Source organism: Formica exsecta, unplaced genomic scaffold, assembly GCF_003651465.1.
Source record: "Formica exsecta isolate Colony F162 unplaced genomic scaffold, ASM365146v1 scaffold31, whole genome shotgun sequence".
NCBI lineage: Eukaryota > Metazoa > Arthropoda > Insecta > Hymenoptera > Formicidae > Formica > Formica exsecta.
This window is the reverse complement of record NW_021850355.1, coordinates 1,129,637-1,145,625: the sequence shown is the minus strand read 5'-3', so window position 1 is coordinate 1,145,625 and position 15,989 is coordinate 1,129,637. Positions and strand designations below refer to the sequence as shown.

Here is a 15,989-nt window from a genome sequence, read left to right as displayed (position 1 = left end):
ATTTAATAACTTATTATATATAAATTTTTGTTTTCGAATTATGAAATAATATTTTTCGAATTTGATCGTTAGCCATTATGAATAAATATAACAAAATAAAAAAATATATTCAGAAAGGATATTTATATCATTTCGAACTCGTCGATAATGATAAATATGTCACAATTATGACAATTCAATTGCAAATATGTATCGCAAAAGAAATATAATGCGTGGAAAGCTATGGGTTTGATTAGCATGACTGATTGTATTACTGGCTTCTGATGTCTGGCGCGTAGAGACAGATGGAAATGAGAAAAGGGAGGGAGAGAAGAAACTGTAAGCCAATGGCGCGATTTGTGCAAGCGGATTTGCGTCCCGTGAATCGGTGTATAAAACGGGGATATAAAACAGCGCTTTAAACAGCTACATCCAAAAGCTTTCAGAGCCAGCTTTTTCCATTTTCGTCTCCTAACTTCTGTTTGGTGCGAATCTAATTTTCTTACGGCGACCTGGAATTATTTCGCGCGCCGCCGCTGCAGCTGCGCGTAAGAGTCCTTCAATTATTTCGCTATGTTTACGGAAGTGCCTTGTACCGCGTAAAAGACAAACTAGAAAACGCTCGGGAATGTGTCGCACATATATAACAAATTCTGAATCTCATGCAACTTAATTTCTCGAATCTTTTTCTAAAGACCATCAAAAAAATAAAATGGGAAATGGAAATTATAGCGAATGGCGAATGGGTCGAATATAAATATGATTCGCGTAACGGCTGAATATATACCACACAGGAAAATCTGCGACTGCTTAAATCGTTTCGTTAAAGATTCCATTTGAACGTGGCGGAACACAGTGCCGCGTAATTTTCTGGTCCGAGCGGCTTCGCTCGTGCAGCAAAAGGTCTATAAAATCTGAATTCCCGAGAGTGATTCGCAGAGCTTGGCGGCAGAATCGTAAAAGGGTGTTTCTATGCGAGGACAAACGTGCTGAAAATGGTGTGCCTCTCCTTCCTCCTCCCCCTTTTTCCGTTCCCCCGTCACCGACAATACTATTAAGGAATCCTTCACAAACGGACCCGGTGAATATTTTGCGCGAGGTCAAAGGTTACCGAAGGAGGGTTGGAATGGCGTCTCGGAGGAGACATCCGCTACAAAACTATGATTACGATTTTTATAAGTATTCCTGAGAGAAAAAGAGTAGACGCGTGACGAGCCTGTTCAAATTATACGATTTATAGTGTAAATGATGTATCGAGCAATACTTTCGTAGCAATGTTTCGATGTTACTTCAATTCTTTGAATTTTAGAATATATTACGATTGAAATATTTTTTATCAATTAAATATTTTTCCTTGGAGAGACTATTTCTAGGCAATGTCACAGTTGTAGCATAATAAAACTTTACAACACCTTGTAGTACTTTATAAAAATTCGATAACTGTATTAAACAATACAATAAATCAAGACCCTAGAGAACAGTTTGTTTATATAATTCTATGAATAATATAGCGCGTTCAGTAAAATCACAGCATGAATAATAATCGAATTGAATGAATGACATTTGCACAGTCATGCATGTCATGATTCATATGAGATTACACGTTGACTGTTATTTTTAGTGAATCTGCACCTATATGAATTCTTTATTGAGAAACTGACCCAGCTGTTGTTAGTTTCTCATCATATAATCGATACGTTGGCACAGTGTATTGAAAGACAATCTGATACTCTATCGCATCATAATTTAATCAATATCATTATAATGAGAGAAGATACATGATAGTCCGTTGCCATTATTTAGACGAAACTAAACATATCGTTTATCCAACTTTCCAAATATATGAACCAAAAATGTTCAATGAATTTTTATTATTTGCAATACTTTTTTCAAATATTTTTTAGGACGTTTGCATAAATATATACCCAGATAATATCTTTACATTTTATACTGCGAGCTTGCGATTAATAGGAGCGTAAATCCTATGTAACCGAGCGTAGGATTTAATTTGGTTTAGTATAAAAATAACTCGCAAATTGCATTCGTGAAGCAGAATCGTGTCATTTGATGCAACATGCTAAATGGGGGGAATGCAGGAACACGGCTAAGATGTAAAAAAGGGAGCACATCGCTTCGTCACGGTTTGACTGGCGCGTTTACTCTCTCGCGAAGCTTGCTGCCGTCAGGCAAGCGAGCTTATATCGCGGTGAAACAATAATATGAGGCAAGAAAAAGCGTTGTGTGCCCCACGAGTGCGTCGCGACGACCGCCCGTCGAGCGCGTCGACCGCCGTCGCCGCCGCCCGCCGTCAACGCCGTCGGCATCGTCGTAGTCGGCGTCGTCGGTTAGCGGAGACGATATTTCTAAAAGCAGCGTGCTTCGTATCCGGGATACCTTTGCGAGTAACAGCTACCTTCGTGGTGTATATTGCGAGCGTGATAAAGGAGATCTATCCGTTCTTGCCGAAGGAGCGTGGAGAAATAAGCTTTCGCGAACGATGCGCTTCCGCTCTCTTCGCTACCCCTTCACATCTCCCCCTGCCATTTCATTCCGCCCACTCATTTTTTTTCATCTAGCCGCAAAGCTAACGCGAGAAACAGAGAGGGATAGAGCGCCCGAGAGAGAACAATATTTTTACAAAAGAAGGGAAGAGAAACAAGAAGAGAAGAAGAGTAAGAGGAAGGACGCGTAAGAGCATGAGAAAGTGAATAGGTTGCGTGCATCCATGACGGCAAGAGATTGACGGACGCTACGGGTCTTTGAAATGTACGCCGCGAGAACATTTTTGTCTGTCGTTCTTGCAAATGACAGAGTTAACGTATAAACGCCGGTAAAACCCCGTACTTTGTCGACGCGAGGATACATGAAGGGAAAAACGAGAAGAAAAACTGAAAGGGATATGAAAAGCGAAACATATATGAGTGTGTGTGTGAGAGAGAGAGAGAGAGAGAGAGGGAGAGAAGGACAGAGTTACGGAGATCGAGAGGAGACGAAAGAGAAAGAAGCGTAGAGATAAAGAGAAAGAGGAAGAGATAAAGCGCTTGTGGATTTTAGATTTTAACCCGGAGCGATGGATTATGCGAAGCGTAAGGATAGTGAGAGGACGTCGAGAGGAAAGGACTGAGAGGCGGAAATACCACTTAACGAAAGAAAAGCGGCGGAGAGGAAGGAAGAAACGTTGTCCGCACCACCGTAAGGATGCAGCTCGTTTGTCGTCAAGAGCGCAAGGGATAATTAAAATAATTATCCTTCATTGTGGATGCATAACGCTGGTCGGCAATAATTAGATCGCGGCGGCTTACTGATAATGAAATCGAGATGAGATCTCCCGATTTAAAATTTCGCGTTCAAATACGCAATCCGTTGTGATATGCAAAAAGACAGTGCGAGAAGCATCGAAATAATTATCAATGGAACGTAAAAATACTGACCTTCGATTAAGCATCGATATTTTAATATGTTATTAATATCGATGATAATCACGTGCTTAATTATGGTTATAACCATAAAAGGAATTAATAATCTAAAATTGTATTTAAAATTATGTGCTATAGGAAGCAATTGAAATGTAAAATTATAAATACGATACGCAATAAGAAAAGACCTAGTACATGTGCACAATAGAAAGTGATAGAATGCTAAATGTTATATCTTTAAAAATAAAAAAATAAAAGCAATATTGTTTTATTATCACAGGTGGCATTACGCCATAATTACCAATGTTTTGTTGTTTCTTTTTCATTTGCCGAACTTACGATATAAAAAATAGTTTATTAAAGCATTCAATTACACACACATTATTGCCCGGCTATGAGCGGGATTATAAAATCGTAACCGCGTAATATATTTTTTTGTTTCGTTTTTGTTTTTCAACCATATCATGGGCTGCACGTAGCGAAAACGAAGTCACGTAGTTTCGAAAAGCGTTTAGCTTTATAAGATGCGACAATCTCGCCTAATTATCCAAAATGATCGTGAATCTGCGCCATTAATTTATACGATCGCAAATACTCGTTCGGCCGCGAACAGTGGCACCTAATGGCGCACTCATTGGGAAGACAAGGTGACTCGTAACACGAGAACGAGAAGAGGAACGACGACGAAAGAGGGACAATATAGGCGACGATTAGATCGACGTTATTCTCATGGCAAATGACGCGAAACGACGACGACGACGACGATGGCGGCGGCAGCGGCGAATATAACTGCCGTTAAAGACGGGGACTTTACGTTCGTTCGGTCACCGTCGCGGCCTTGTGGGAGCTCCTCGACGACTCGGCTTTTCGATGATTGCCAAGAATGCAGCCTCGCGTGAAGAATCCCGGAAAGGCAGCAAGCAGTGCATTAAATGTCATTAGCACTCGACGTTACCTCATTGATATCACGAGAGAAACGTTGCGGTACGTTGCCGTTGTGTTTTCAAACGTACGAGAGAAACGGATACACACAAAGATATTTGCCGGACTCCGACGTTTCCCACATGTCCGTTTACTCTACGATATAATAATCGCGTGTTGAGACCACCCTCTTTTGTTAGATTTAGGTTGTTTTAGCTTCTCAGATGCCGTTAGGTGCTTTACGTATATTTTGAAATTATTAGATGGTTGAAATATTTCCTTCAAAACCTGTTTAGCTTATCATTCTTGTTCTAATGGAGGAATTTAATTTGCTGCTCTATGGTTCCAATTATTAATCGAATAAAATATCTTGTTTTCAGGATTATTTTTTTGCGCATTAGAGTTATAATAGATTGTTTCAATTCGTGTCATACGTCGGCACACGTAAATCGTAGATATTTCAAAATTCCGTAACAATGCTGGATCGACTAGTCGTATAATTGGCCATTGATGAACGCTATATTGAGTCATAAATTTTGGATGCATTGCCTAGTACGGGCAAAGCATGAAAACAATGCCGAATTTCAGAAGAAGCCGTAACATAATCGAATCCAGCGACAAATGGATTTATGATTGGTCGAAACGTGCGGAAGTAACGGAAAAAAATATTAGTCCCCATAAATTTCGCTGACATATTTGATATGTGTCCGTAGTTTCCAAAATCAAATTTAAGCCGTTAAGGACGGCTATCGCAAATTCACCAAGTAATCCTGCCGAAGTCTCTTCTATTAAATGATATTATCAAAAATGCGATGTTTTATCCCAGGTGTATATATATGTGTTAATATTATTTAATTAAAATATCAGATGTATTAATTTATGGATGAAAACATTTTATTTGTCACATTTTAATAAGTCCGTTAATATTTCATTCTTATTAATAAATTATAAGCATAAATTATGATAATACACACATACATATACACATACATATACACGTTAAAAATAATTATATTATTCTTTATAAATAAAAATTTAATACTCTTTTTATACGACAATAAGTAAAAATATTTATTTATAACATTTCATTATTGAATCGTACACTTTCAGAGAAGTTGCAAAAGCATGATTAATATACGAAACTATAGTTTCGAGGAAAATGCAAAGTAGTTACGTCGCGGAATTATTTGACGGAAGTTTCTCCGTTTAATACGTGTTCGCCGAGCGTTTGCAATTCATGTTTGACGTTCGACATCTTTGAAGAGGCATTCAAAAGCAGCGACTATAGTGACACTAGCGAAATTCCCGGTAGTGCGTCATTCTAAGTTTGTATCCGCCATGTCTTGGTCCTAACTTCACTTTCACCCACAAAGTGAGGTACATGAATGCGCAATAGTTTAAACACTGGCGTTCTGGACTCTGTGAATAACTATTGCTGTACGCTTTAACTCGCTCAAGTTCGTATTCTCATTTCTATACGCATTAGCAATTTGTGTTAACTTCACACGTCGCTGTTGATAAGGTTTACTCTAATGAAGTAAAAGTAATGTAATGCACAAGACAATGTACCTCGCTTAGCACTGAAACTTACAGAAATACACATGCAGAAATGGAACATTGCCTTATAATAAAGAAAAAATTTGAATATTATCTAACAGCACTCTGTACTAAGCTAATGATTCATGATAACGATTTCTGTGTTTCAATTTCGATCATTTTTACGGAAATGTAAAAAGAAATAAATTTTTATAAATAATATATATATGTTTTTAAATAAAACAGCAGAAAAAAAATTTAACGAAATATTAAAAAATTCTGAAAAAATATATTATTAAAATGTAAATCTTCTCATTGAAATTGAATATTGCAGCTGAATTATCCAATGAAGAGTGAATAGGGATAAAAGCTTTTATATAAAATCATTATCACAAATATGTATAAGGAGATGAGATTATTAAGCGATAATTACTATTTTCATTTGAACATCGATCCTCTTGAACGAAAAGTCCACTTGTATCCATACTTGCATAATGAACAGCTATATCTATTTCATTAATGTTTAAACGTTACATTTTATGTATGTGCATGAAGTGCTTCAATTTAATTCAGAATGCTACAGAATAATACTACAGAGTAATAAGGCACTTCATTCTTTCTAGTGAGAGCAAATTGCTTATCTAATATTTCTTTAATGATATATATAATATTTGTTTTATATAGTATCAAAATGATACATATTAAATGATACATATTAAATGTTTCCTGAATATTTCAAATGCAAATGATATAAAACAATTTTCTATGTAAAATCGATAAATATCCAATAACAATTATACAAATTTAAGTGTTTATACGATGCAAAAAGTTGGAAAAAGAAAATTTTAGTCTGACAGATTAAAGCACGTAAGTTACTTATTTGTATTAATCTCGTTATTCGAAAGTTTGAAAGGTTTTAAGTTTCCAGTTTTAAATAATTACGGAATACAATAGCGTCACTAAGAAAGAGTAGCTTCCTAGCTTCCGACAACTATCGCGTGAGTTTATGTATAATATCACGTCACTTGCACGTCTTAAATCGCGTGCGGACTAATGTGTAATTTCCAGTGTAATTTCGCCGTTAAACGTTTAAAATTACATGGCTAATAAGACAGATTATCTAAAAAATTAAAGCCTGAACGCGAGTTAAAGTATTTGCATCATTAAAATACGTACGAAATTGGATGTTCGCTTACAGATAAAATTGTTTCTGACGCGCCAAATACAAACAAAAATAATAATATCGCAAAATTTCAGAGAGATATCATTGTACTAGCATCGCGTAATATTTTCCAGCGAGATAACGTAAAATTCATATATAATCGAGAATTACTTTTTATTTGACGAATTATTTATCTGAATATATGCGCTATTATTATACACACGTATGCGTAATAGCTTCCGTACCATGATACATTCGCGAATTAATTTTTATAATAGTTATATCTCTCGAGATTATATTAAGCTAAAAAATTTTAAAATATTCATTCGAGGCAAATTATTTTTTTACAGGCAAAAAATATCATGTTAACAAGTTAGATTGGACAAATCGTCAAACTCATAAAATCATAAAATTGTGCTATATTGAAATTTTGCCAATTTTCATCCAATATTTCAGATAGACGTATGCAACTGTTTCGTTGCAAGAAAGTAAGTTAGCATAGCTTTAAATTTGGAAATAATACGAAAATATTCCATCATCGAAGCTTTATATGATAAAGCATTTTTATTTTTAGATAATAATAAATCATACCTCTGTGTGTATATATGTACGTATGTATATATGTTATAACATATATAGTATTGGAAAAATAAATGTTGATAGATGTGATAAAGTAAGTAATAAATGAATATATAAGAAATAATTGCGTGACATCAAAGTGAATTGGCAAGGGATAGCCCGACAAAAAAAAAATTTCAAGAGACTCAATAAAGAGATAAGTGATACATGCAAATTACAAAATTATGACGCTAGAAGGCACATTCTGCGTAATAATATCTTTTTTTGAACAATCAACGTGGCACACGCTAATACATAATATAACTTGTTTTTCCGAACATCCGCGTTCACCTACTGTAAGCTAAAACTTGTTTATATATTTCATGGCAATTATAATGTTACTTCGTATAGCGATTCCATCGGCCGATTTACTGGGGTAGTATGCGTGCTCATAATGGACACGTCGATGGATACGCGGAATTTATTAAGTATTAATATAGTCTTCCTCGAAGGGGTACAATGTTGCGACGTCGCCGACTACGGATGAGCGATGGATAATTCACGAGCACAGAAGCCCGGAAATGTTCATGGTTTACAAAAAGTGCCTATTTATTGTCGTGCATTAGCCGCAAAAATTCGCGGTAAAGGATAGCATTCTTTTAATTCCGTTGAATTAACAATTATATGTGTGCCATTGGGAATAACATGCGTTTAATCACTCATTCATAGACTTACACAAACGTAGCGTGAGTTACATCATTATATATGAATAGCAAATATTAAATTGCGCGGAATTATAGTTTTGTATATCATCGCATTCGCCGCGTTTAGTTAGAACCTCATCATCAGAGTCGCCGCTAACAAAGTTCCCCGATTATCTGCCGCATACTAATCCAGAAAAAAATAAAGTCGACTTCCATATAATAGAATGTAACAAAAAGATTTTTTACCTTTTGCCTTCTTACTAAATCAATCACATCTTTGATAGAAAATTTGATCAAGCTATTGATTAATCTTTCTCGCCATAAAATAATTTAAATAATGTAAAATTTCCTCCGAATATAGACAGTGATTTTCAATAGGAACGTATCGTCAAATGCAATATTAGCGAAAAAGTTTTTAACTTGTGTAGCCCTCTCTCTTTCTTTACATATTCAGAGTTACGTTATATTTGTCTGATTATCTCATACGTGTTAACATTTAATGCGAGCTTATATGACATTTTAGAATTGTATAACCACATTTAGTGCTCAGATAACGGGGTGTGTTATCTGAGCTGTCAATAATGTGGCAAACAATACCTCAACAATGGAAGCTTATTACATAAAGCTTCCGATAGATGTAAATTACACCGATATACATTTCACGAGTCTTACACAAGTTAATTTGTGGTGAACAGATGATTATTCCTTTTGATTTTTATCATTATTTTTTACCGTAACTTATGCTATCTATGATTGTCGATGCAACGTTAGCTAAAATCTCTCCAGCACCCTTCAGTACAAAATTTCATAATATCCGGAAAATTGTTGTCCAAATATATTTCAAAGAATTGATTCCTTATTACACAAAATCGATGACAATTAATACCAACTGCGGTCCATCTTGTGCGATAAATATCTTCCCTCTATAAATTGTAATATTTAAATCGCATCCTCTCTCAATTGCAACTTGCGATAGCGTAAAAATCCATATGTCCGATATGACGGAAAGCTTTTATCAACGACTGCCCGCTGGCGGTGAGATGCTACGCTGAGAGAAAAGAAAAAGGAACGACGTTCTCGAAGGGATGGGAATAGGTGGTGGCGGTGGTGGTCGCGGGGATGAGAGACTCGACGTGTATATCCGTACCAACCACCGACCGGCTGGCACCGGTGCGCGGAGAGGGCGGCTGTTGGAATGGGAAAAACAGATAAAGACCTCGGCATCGGTCGGCTCCCGAAGACACGACGAAGATAAATGACATAATATCGTGCCGGACCTGGCCGATCATTGCCGTGGAAACGAAATCGAGTTAGGCGAGAAGAGAGCATCGCGGGACGATTGATCTCTCGCGATGCTTCGTTACGTCGAATTACAGCGACAATGAAAACCGGACCGAGTTTCATCAAAGGGGAAGGGGATGCCAAGGAGATTGCTTCCTTAAATCCTATCTTATGGAACGGTATACATATGTACATATCTACGTCGATGGGGAGACGGAGAAACTAATCTAATTCTTTTCACCTGACATGTTTACTTCCGTTCTTCCGCACCACTTATTTCCATCTGGAGACAACGCTGAATTTTCATTACCCGTCTGTTCTATTCGCAGTACAACATACGCAAGCGAACTAACGTTTGTTGAACTTCGGGGTGGGTTGCGAGAACTCGAGACGCGAATATATGAAAAGTGCGCCGTTGTTACAATGGATGTAAAATCATGCGAAAATAGAATCCCGACCCAGCGCGGGAATCGCGGAAAGAGAAGATCTAGGCGCGAATGTATACGCGCAAATGCGACAAGCGCGCGACACTCCAAGTTACGAAGATGTGCTTTAGGCATTAAAGGGATTACCTCGTGCAGAGTTGTAGCACGGCTGTAAAAACGCATGAAATATACTAATCGTGCTACTTTTCTAGAGGTTTTAGTTATGCTCTATAACCATCGTGGCAACCTCTCGTAAAATGCGAGGCAAAATCGCCATAAATGCACGCGTGACTGAAATATGGCGCAGTAATCTTTATGAGACGTTGTTACTTGTCAGTTACCACTGAGGAGAGTAATGATCCATACTATTACACCACACCCTGCTACACATTTATTTATTAATAACAAGCTACACAAATCATATGATCGCTACTCAATTGTAGCACGGTGGCATTCATTAGCAGTGCCGACACTACACAGAAAGATTTTCGTCATTTCTTTTTGTAATTCTAAAAACACAATCTCAAACGAATATCAATTTTCTAAAAATCTGTGAAGGAAAGATGATAATTTTACAAGCCATTAAGAATATATATATATAGGTATATGAAATTAATGATAAATTATTATTTATAATTCGCGCGTAATTATTTTTTTAGCGTACAATCTAAGATGCAATATATAAGTAGTAATCGCGATAGGATGGAACGAAATGAGCGGAAAATATGTCGCGGCTATACATTTATCCGCTCCTTTACGGAAAAGTTCTGAATACGAATATAATGAGGTCACTGATTCCGTAATGCGCCGAATCGAAAATTCTTTAACGAAACTGCACTTTAATCTCAAAGCCCGGAGTCCCGTCGTCGGTATTCCAATTCCTCTCCGCCTTCCTAATTACCTGTTCTGTTATAATCGCGAGGCACTATTTATTCGTCGGGCAAGATCCTCGTCGGGGATCGCGCAGTAAATTCCCGCCTTCCGACGTGTGTACCAGCGGATTCTGCCGGTTGATTGCAAATTAGAACACGAACGGGCGCGTAAGCTTATCGAGCAATACGAATGCGCATCCGAGTCTAAGTGCTCGCCAGAAGGAAAGTTATGCCCTTCGATATGGAGCAATATGGAACAAACGTTGCAGTGGATTTATTGAATGCGCGCAAAGCCGTATTTTTATATAACTTAAATATATCGTAAAAATTATGAGTGAAAAATAGAGAGATAAAGTATGGAATAATTAATTGTTTAAAAAATAATATGAATCAGTGATATGTATGTGCTCATATGAAATTAAACATGAAATTTATATAAAATTCGCGTTCATCTTTTTGATTAAGATTCTTTTCCAATTAATATTTTTTATTTTTAAACAAAAATCTCGCTTACATTTATATGCTTATATTAGTCAGTACATCTATCATTGGATAAGTATACAATAATTTCGTGATATCGCGCGTATATAAGTAAATATTTAATTTTCATCATTTTATATTATATGAAAAGTAATGAGACTACGATATTATATGTTATATTAGTGGATATTATTGTTTTAAGACATTTTACAACCTTTACAGAACCTTCACCTTACGGAAGGATAATACTACTAATATCAGAATACAGTAGTAGAGTAAAAGAAAAGTTTAAAGCAAAGCTGAAATATAACGAAGGCGAAATGTGTGCGAATATGATCTGTTTTATATTAATAAATGGAAACTCTTATGTAAGCACCTTCCTTGCACTTATTATTTTACACGCAATATCTGTTTGATAAAACATTTCATTATCCCTTATAAGTTCGTGATATTTATCGCGGCTTTGCGCGCGATCGTACAGCAGGGATCATAACAACAAAAATCGCTTTCCGCGACTATTACCTTAATTCGCACACTCGCGCGTTTCTAAAATAACATGTAAATTTAATAGCTCGCGCCGCGACAGGTAGAGCTTAGAGCGCTACGAGAACCCGCGCATTAAATACCTACGGAATCGTATATAGCTTCTTACGAAGCGTCGTAAGAGGACACGGATGGAGAAAAGAGGGTGAAAGGGCGAAGCGCTTATTAAGTTAGTCTCGGGGAATTCCGGAGCTGAGCGCGTACGTACGAATTATACGATCTACCATCGTGCGATGCTACGCGGAACGAACGAAGTGGCGGCCGCCGCGAAGAAACGAAGGCGAAAACGAAAACAAAGTCGCCGAAGACGAGACGATGGCGACGATGGCGACCGGGTAGAAGAACGAAGATGCGAAGGGGTGGGATGGGCAGAGATTACGACGAAAGATGACGATGAGTCCACGGATGAGCGGTCCGGGCTAGGGTGAAAGTAATAACAGTGAAACACATGTGCACGCGTTGAAATCGCGCACACCGGTACCGAGCGACGTGTACGTGACTGGTGCTTAAACCATTTTTCGATATGACCGGTACTTAGATGCACGCCGGACTTGAGCCGCCCGCTGGGCTCGCTCAGAGAAGCCACCACCAAAGATACCCGCATCCTTGAGAAACTCGAGGACGCCGAAGACGAGGGACGGTCGATCGCCGCGATGACAGAGAGGGATCGCGCGGGGAGAGAGATAATTATTGAACGATAATTGCAGAACGGATGTTTACGATTTCCCATAAGATTCTCGAAGACAATCGTCGTTGGGCCTTGTGTAGATAAAACAGTACAAATAGGAACATAACCCCGATTTCTTTTCGGCACTTATTTTCATTGCCGCAGCTGCAGAGAACAATGACAATCTTAAAAGTATTTTTGCCTTGTAATAAAATTGCAGAATAGATCTATTCTCTCACATAATTTAATAAGTCAGAATTGATATATATATATATTTGAATTTATAAAATGTTAGAAATCAGTAAAACTTTAGATGCCTTTCTAATACAAAATATGAGAAACCATTATCAATCAGCTAAATTTGAAAATACATTAATATTGGCGTATACGCTGCCGTAATTATGAACTATTAAACCGTTTATGTTCGTAAACGTTCCAACATGAGGGTAATAACTAATTGCTGCTACCGGGAACGTGATAGTATGATTGGTACGAAGCACGTCATGTTTCAATTGAGAATAATTAAACGTTATCGCCATTTAACGACCACGTAGGAATTATTTCTCACCAATATCACCCTTTTTCATCCTTTTAATGTGGCCGACAATATTTTTTTAATTTAAACAGTATTTTTTGGCTATTGATAAAGTATCAATAAAAAATTATTATTTTCTCCATAATAACATAAATATGCTAAAATAAGCATAATTATATATAAAATATACACACACATACACACACACACACATTAAATTAAAATAAATATCTTTCAACAAAAATTGATGTTAAAATAATGTTAAAAATTTTGTTGATAAAATCTCTTTAACACAAAAAGCTGGCGTTTCAATTGTTCACCGATTTATGAATTGTTAGCTATTGTGCAGAGGTATGCGAGATACCTGGATATTGTTAACCGCGCTTGCTATTAATTTACGAATAATATCGTATTTAACCGTCCCTGCTCATAATAGCATAATTGACGTTTTTAGTGTTCAAAAAATATCGATTTTCTGCACCTCGACAACAAGAGAGATCCTTACATTGCATTCTCCGTGAGATACCACCGATTAACGCGTCCATCAATTACGTGGTTGGTGTAGGTGAAAGGGCGCTAAAAGCACGCGGACGAGATATGTTGCTGCCTACTTATGTGCCACTTTCATTTCTCGTTGCATCCGCGCCGCGGTTCTTTCTCTTTCCACGGATTTTCGTGTTCCCCCGAGAGGCAGTAAACGAGTCTTCGGTCATTCGGAGTGACATATTCAATGGCGAGAGTCGACGTAGATGCCAGCAAGAGTTGGAAGCATCCAGGGTGCCGTATAAATTCGCAATATCACAAAGTCTTCCGGCGATGTATAGATACGAGCGAATATGTGTACGTGAATATACAGCGCAAAAGTTGGAGCGGAAATCGGGTCACGTCGAAATATTTTCTTAGATCCCCTCTAGTCTTTTCCCAGCGCAAATTTTTTTCTTCGTGTGCATGCATTTACACGTGTATGTATATGTGTCTGCGTATACATGTGCTGCGTGTGGTGGACCAGAGGACCGAAGTACTTCAGGAACTTTTCGTGTCAGGTGGGTATGCAGAGCACTCGAAGGTGCCTCCTAAAATTACGGGCGCTTTAGTGCTCTAGCGAGCGAATTTAAACGAGAAATTCGCATCCATCAAACGGGTCAAAACGTATTTCGTGATAAAGAAAAGGGGGCAGAGAGAAATAAATTATAACGATGATACACCAAAATAGAACGTGCGAAGGGCAACAGCGGGTTAACGCTATCGATTTTGTGACCGCAAATAAAGTTGCACGTTGGAGCGGCTGAGAAATGTCGTCACAAATGCGGCACTAGGATTACAAAAAAATAATCTCTAGATCATCCCTGGCCGTTCGTAGTATTGACAATAGAAAATTAATAAAGCGATTATGGAAACGTTAAATTTAATTGTATACTTGCAAGCACCGCGCATAGAGTTTAATATAATAATATAGCATCAAGTAGATGAGAGTATAGAGTATGAAATAAAGAGACTGCGATAAAAAAGCAACAATAAGATGCTTTATGAAAGTTTGACGCAGCAGCTCTGTTTTCAATATCTCGGATTAGTCTTCGTAAATTAATATTCGATCTACTATAATATCGGAAACAATATTTCGCATTTTAATATACTTTTTCATCGTTGGCAAGCATAGACCATTAAGTCATATAAAATTTAGTAGTTTTTTTTGGAACATCCATTTTATAATGATCTGAGCTTTAATATCGATATTGCATATTCCAATCTATATGAAAGAAGAGGATTGCAATTTTTTATCTCTAGGGCAGAAAATTAAATATTTTGTCAAGAATATATAAATATGCAGACCATAAGTGCGATAAAACTGTATTAATGGATACATTTTGCAACGGTTAAATATTATGATATATTAAACCATGCACGAATAAGAATGTGATTAACAGAACCATATAGCTATCTGTTAAAATTTTATAATTCATTTTTATCTTTTAAAATAAGACTAATAACATCTAATTGTTAAGTCTTCTTGTAAAGGATCATTGTACTTTTTAGTAGAAAAGGATTTAACTTAATTTTTCGAATTTCAGTTACGCATAACAAGCAATTAATAGAAAATATCTACTTACGTATGTCCCTTTAGTATTGTTTCGATCATATTCGTCGCTATAGACCAGATAAAGACGGAACCGTCTGCGGAACCAACCGCTATGTACTGCCCGTCAGGACTGAAAGCGGCTCTTGTCCAATCGAATCCCACTTTGAAGCCGTCAGCACTGTAAAATAAAATAAAAATACAATGATTTACCATTTTAATATTCTAGTCGCGTATATATGCGATAAATGCACACATAACCCACCTGAAGGACCCAACAATCTTCTTCATTCGTAGATCAATCAATTTCACCGTGTCATCCCTCACGCAACTCAAAAGGTAATTTGCGTCTGAAATCAAATAGATGCCTTTATGATTCGCGATCGTCTATGATTGAATAATATTTAAATTGTTTGCGTAAATGTTTGCGGAGTTACAACTTTAGCTAAACAAATATTTCGTACATTTCGGACATATTGTAATTATTTAATAAAAATACATCTACGAAATATACACAATACCACCAATTCTATCTCTAGACATTAAAAAATCTAGTACAGCGCAATAAACTTGTATGTATTGTAGTTCACCATGCATCGAAATAATCCGTTTTTATTAATCTTCTTTTATATCATATTGATCTGAAATACCTAACGCAGAAATATTTGGGCTCTTTTCAGATCTTTTTCAAACAAATGTAATTAATAAACGACGAAAAATACTAGAAAGCCGCGATATATTTGTTTAACTGCAAAAATTAAAAATTAGAATAAGATACTGTTTCATTGAATTCATCACATTTGTATTTTGGCAATATTGACAATTAATGAAATGCA

General features: G+C 36.8%; 1 protein-coding gene across 1 annotated transcript in view; it reads right to left on the bottom strand.

The window, feature by feature from the left end:
- The window catches only part of LOC115237833 (autophagy-related protein 16-1-like), a 20,250-nt gene extending 4,291 nt beyond the window's left edge, over positions 1-15,959 (bottom strand). Inside the window, exons 1-2 of the mRNA XM_029811159.1 lie at positions 15,419-15,959; positions 15,188-15,334 (exon numbers count right to left, since the gene is read on the bottom strand). Of these exons, the coding sequence (XP_029667019.1) occupies positions 15,188-15,334; positions 15,419-15,444 (173 nt within the window). The 5' untranslated portion in view covers positions 15,445-15,959. The remainder of the gene's footprint in view (positions 1-15,187; positions 15,335-15,418) is intronic.
- Between the last annotated feature and the right edge of the window lie 30 nt (positions 15,960-15,989).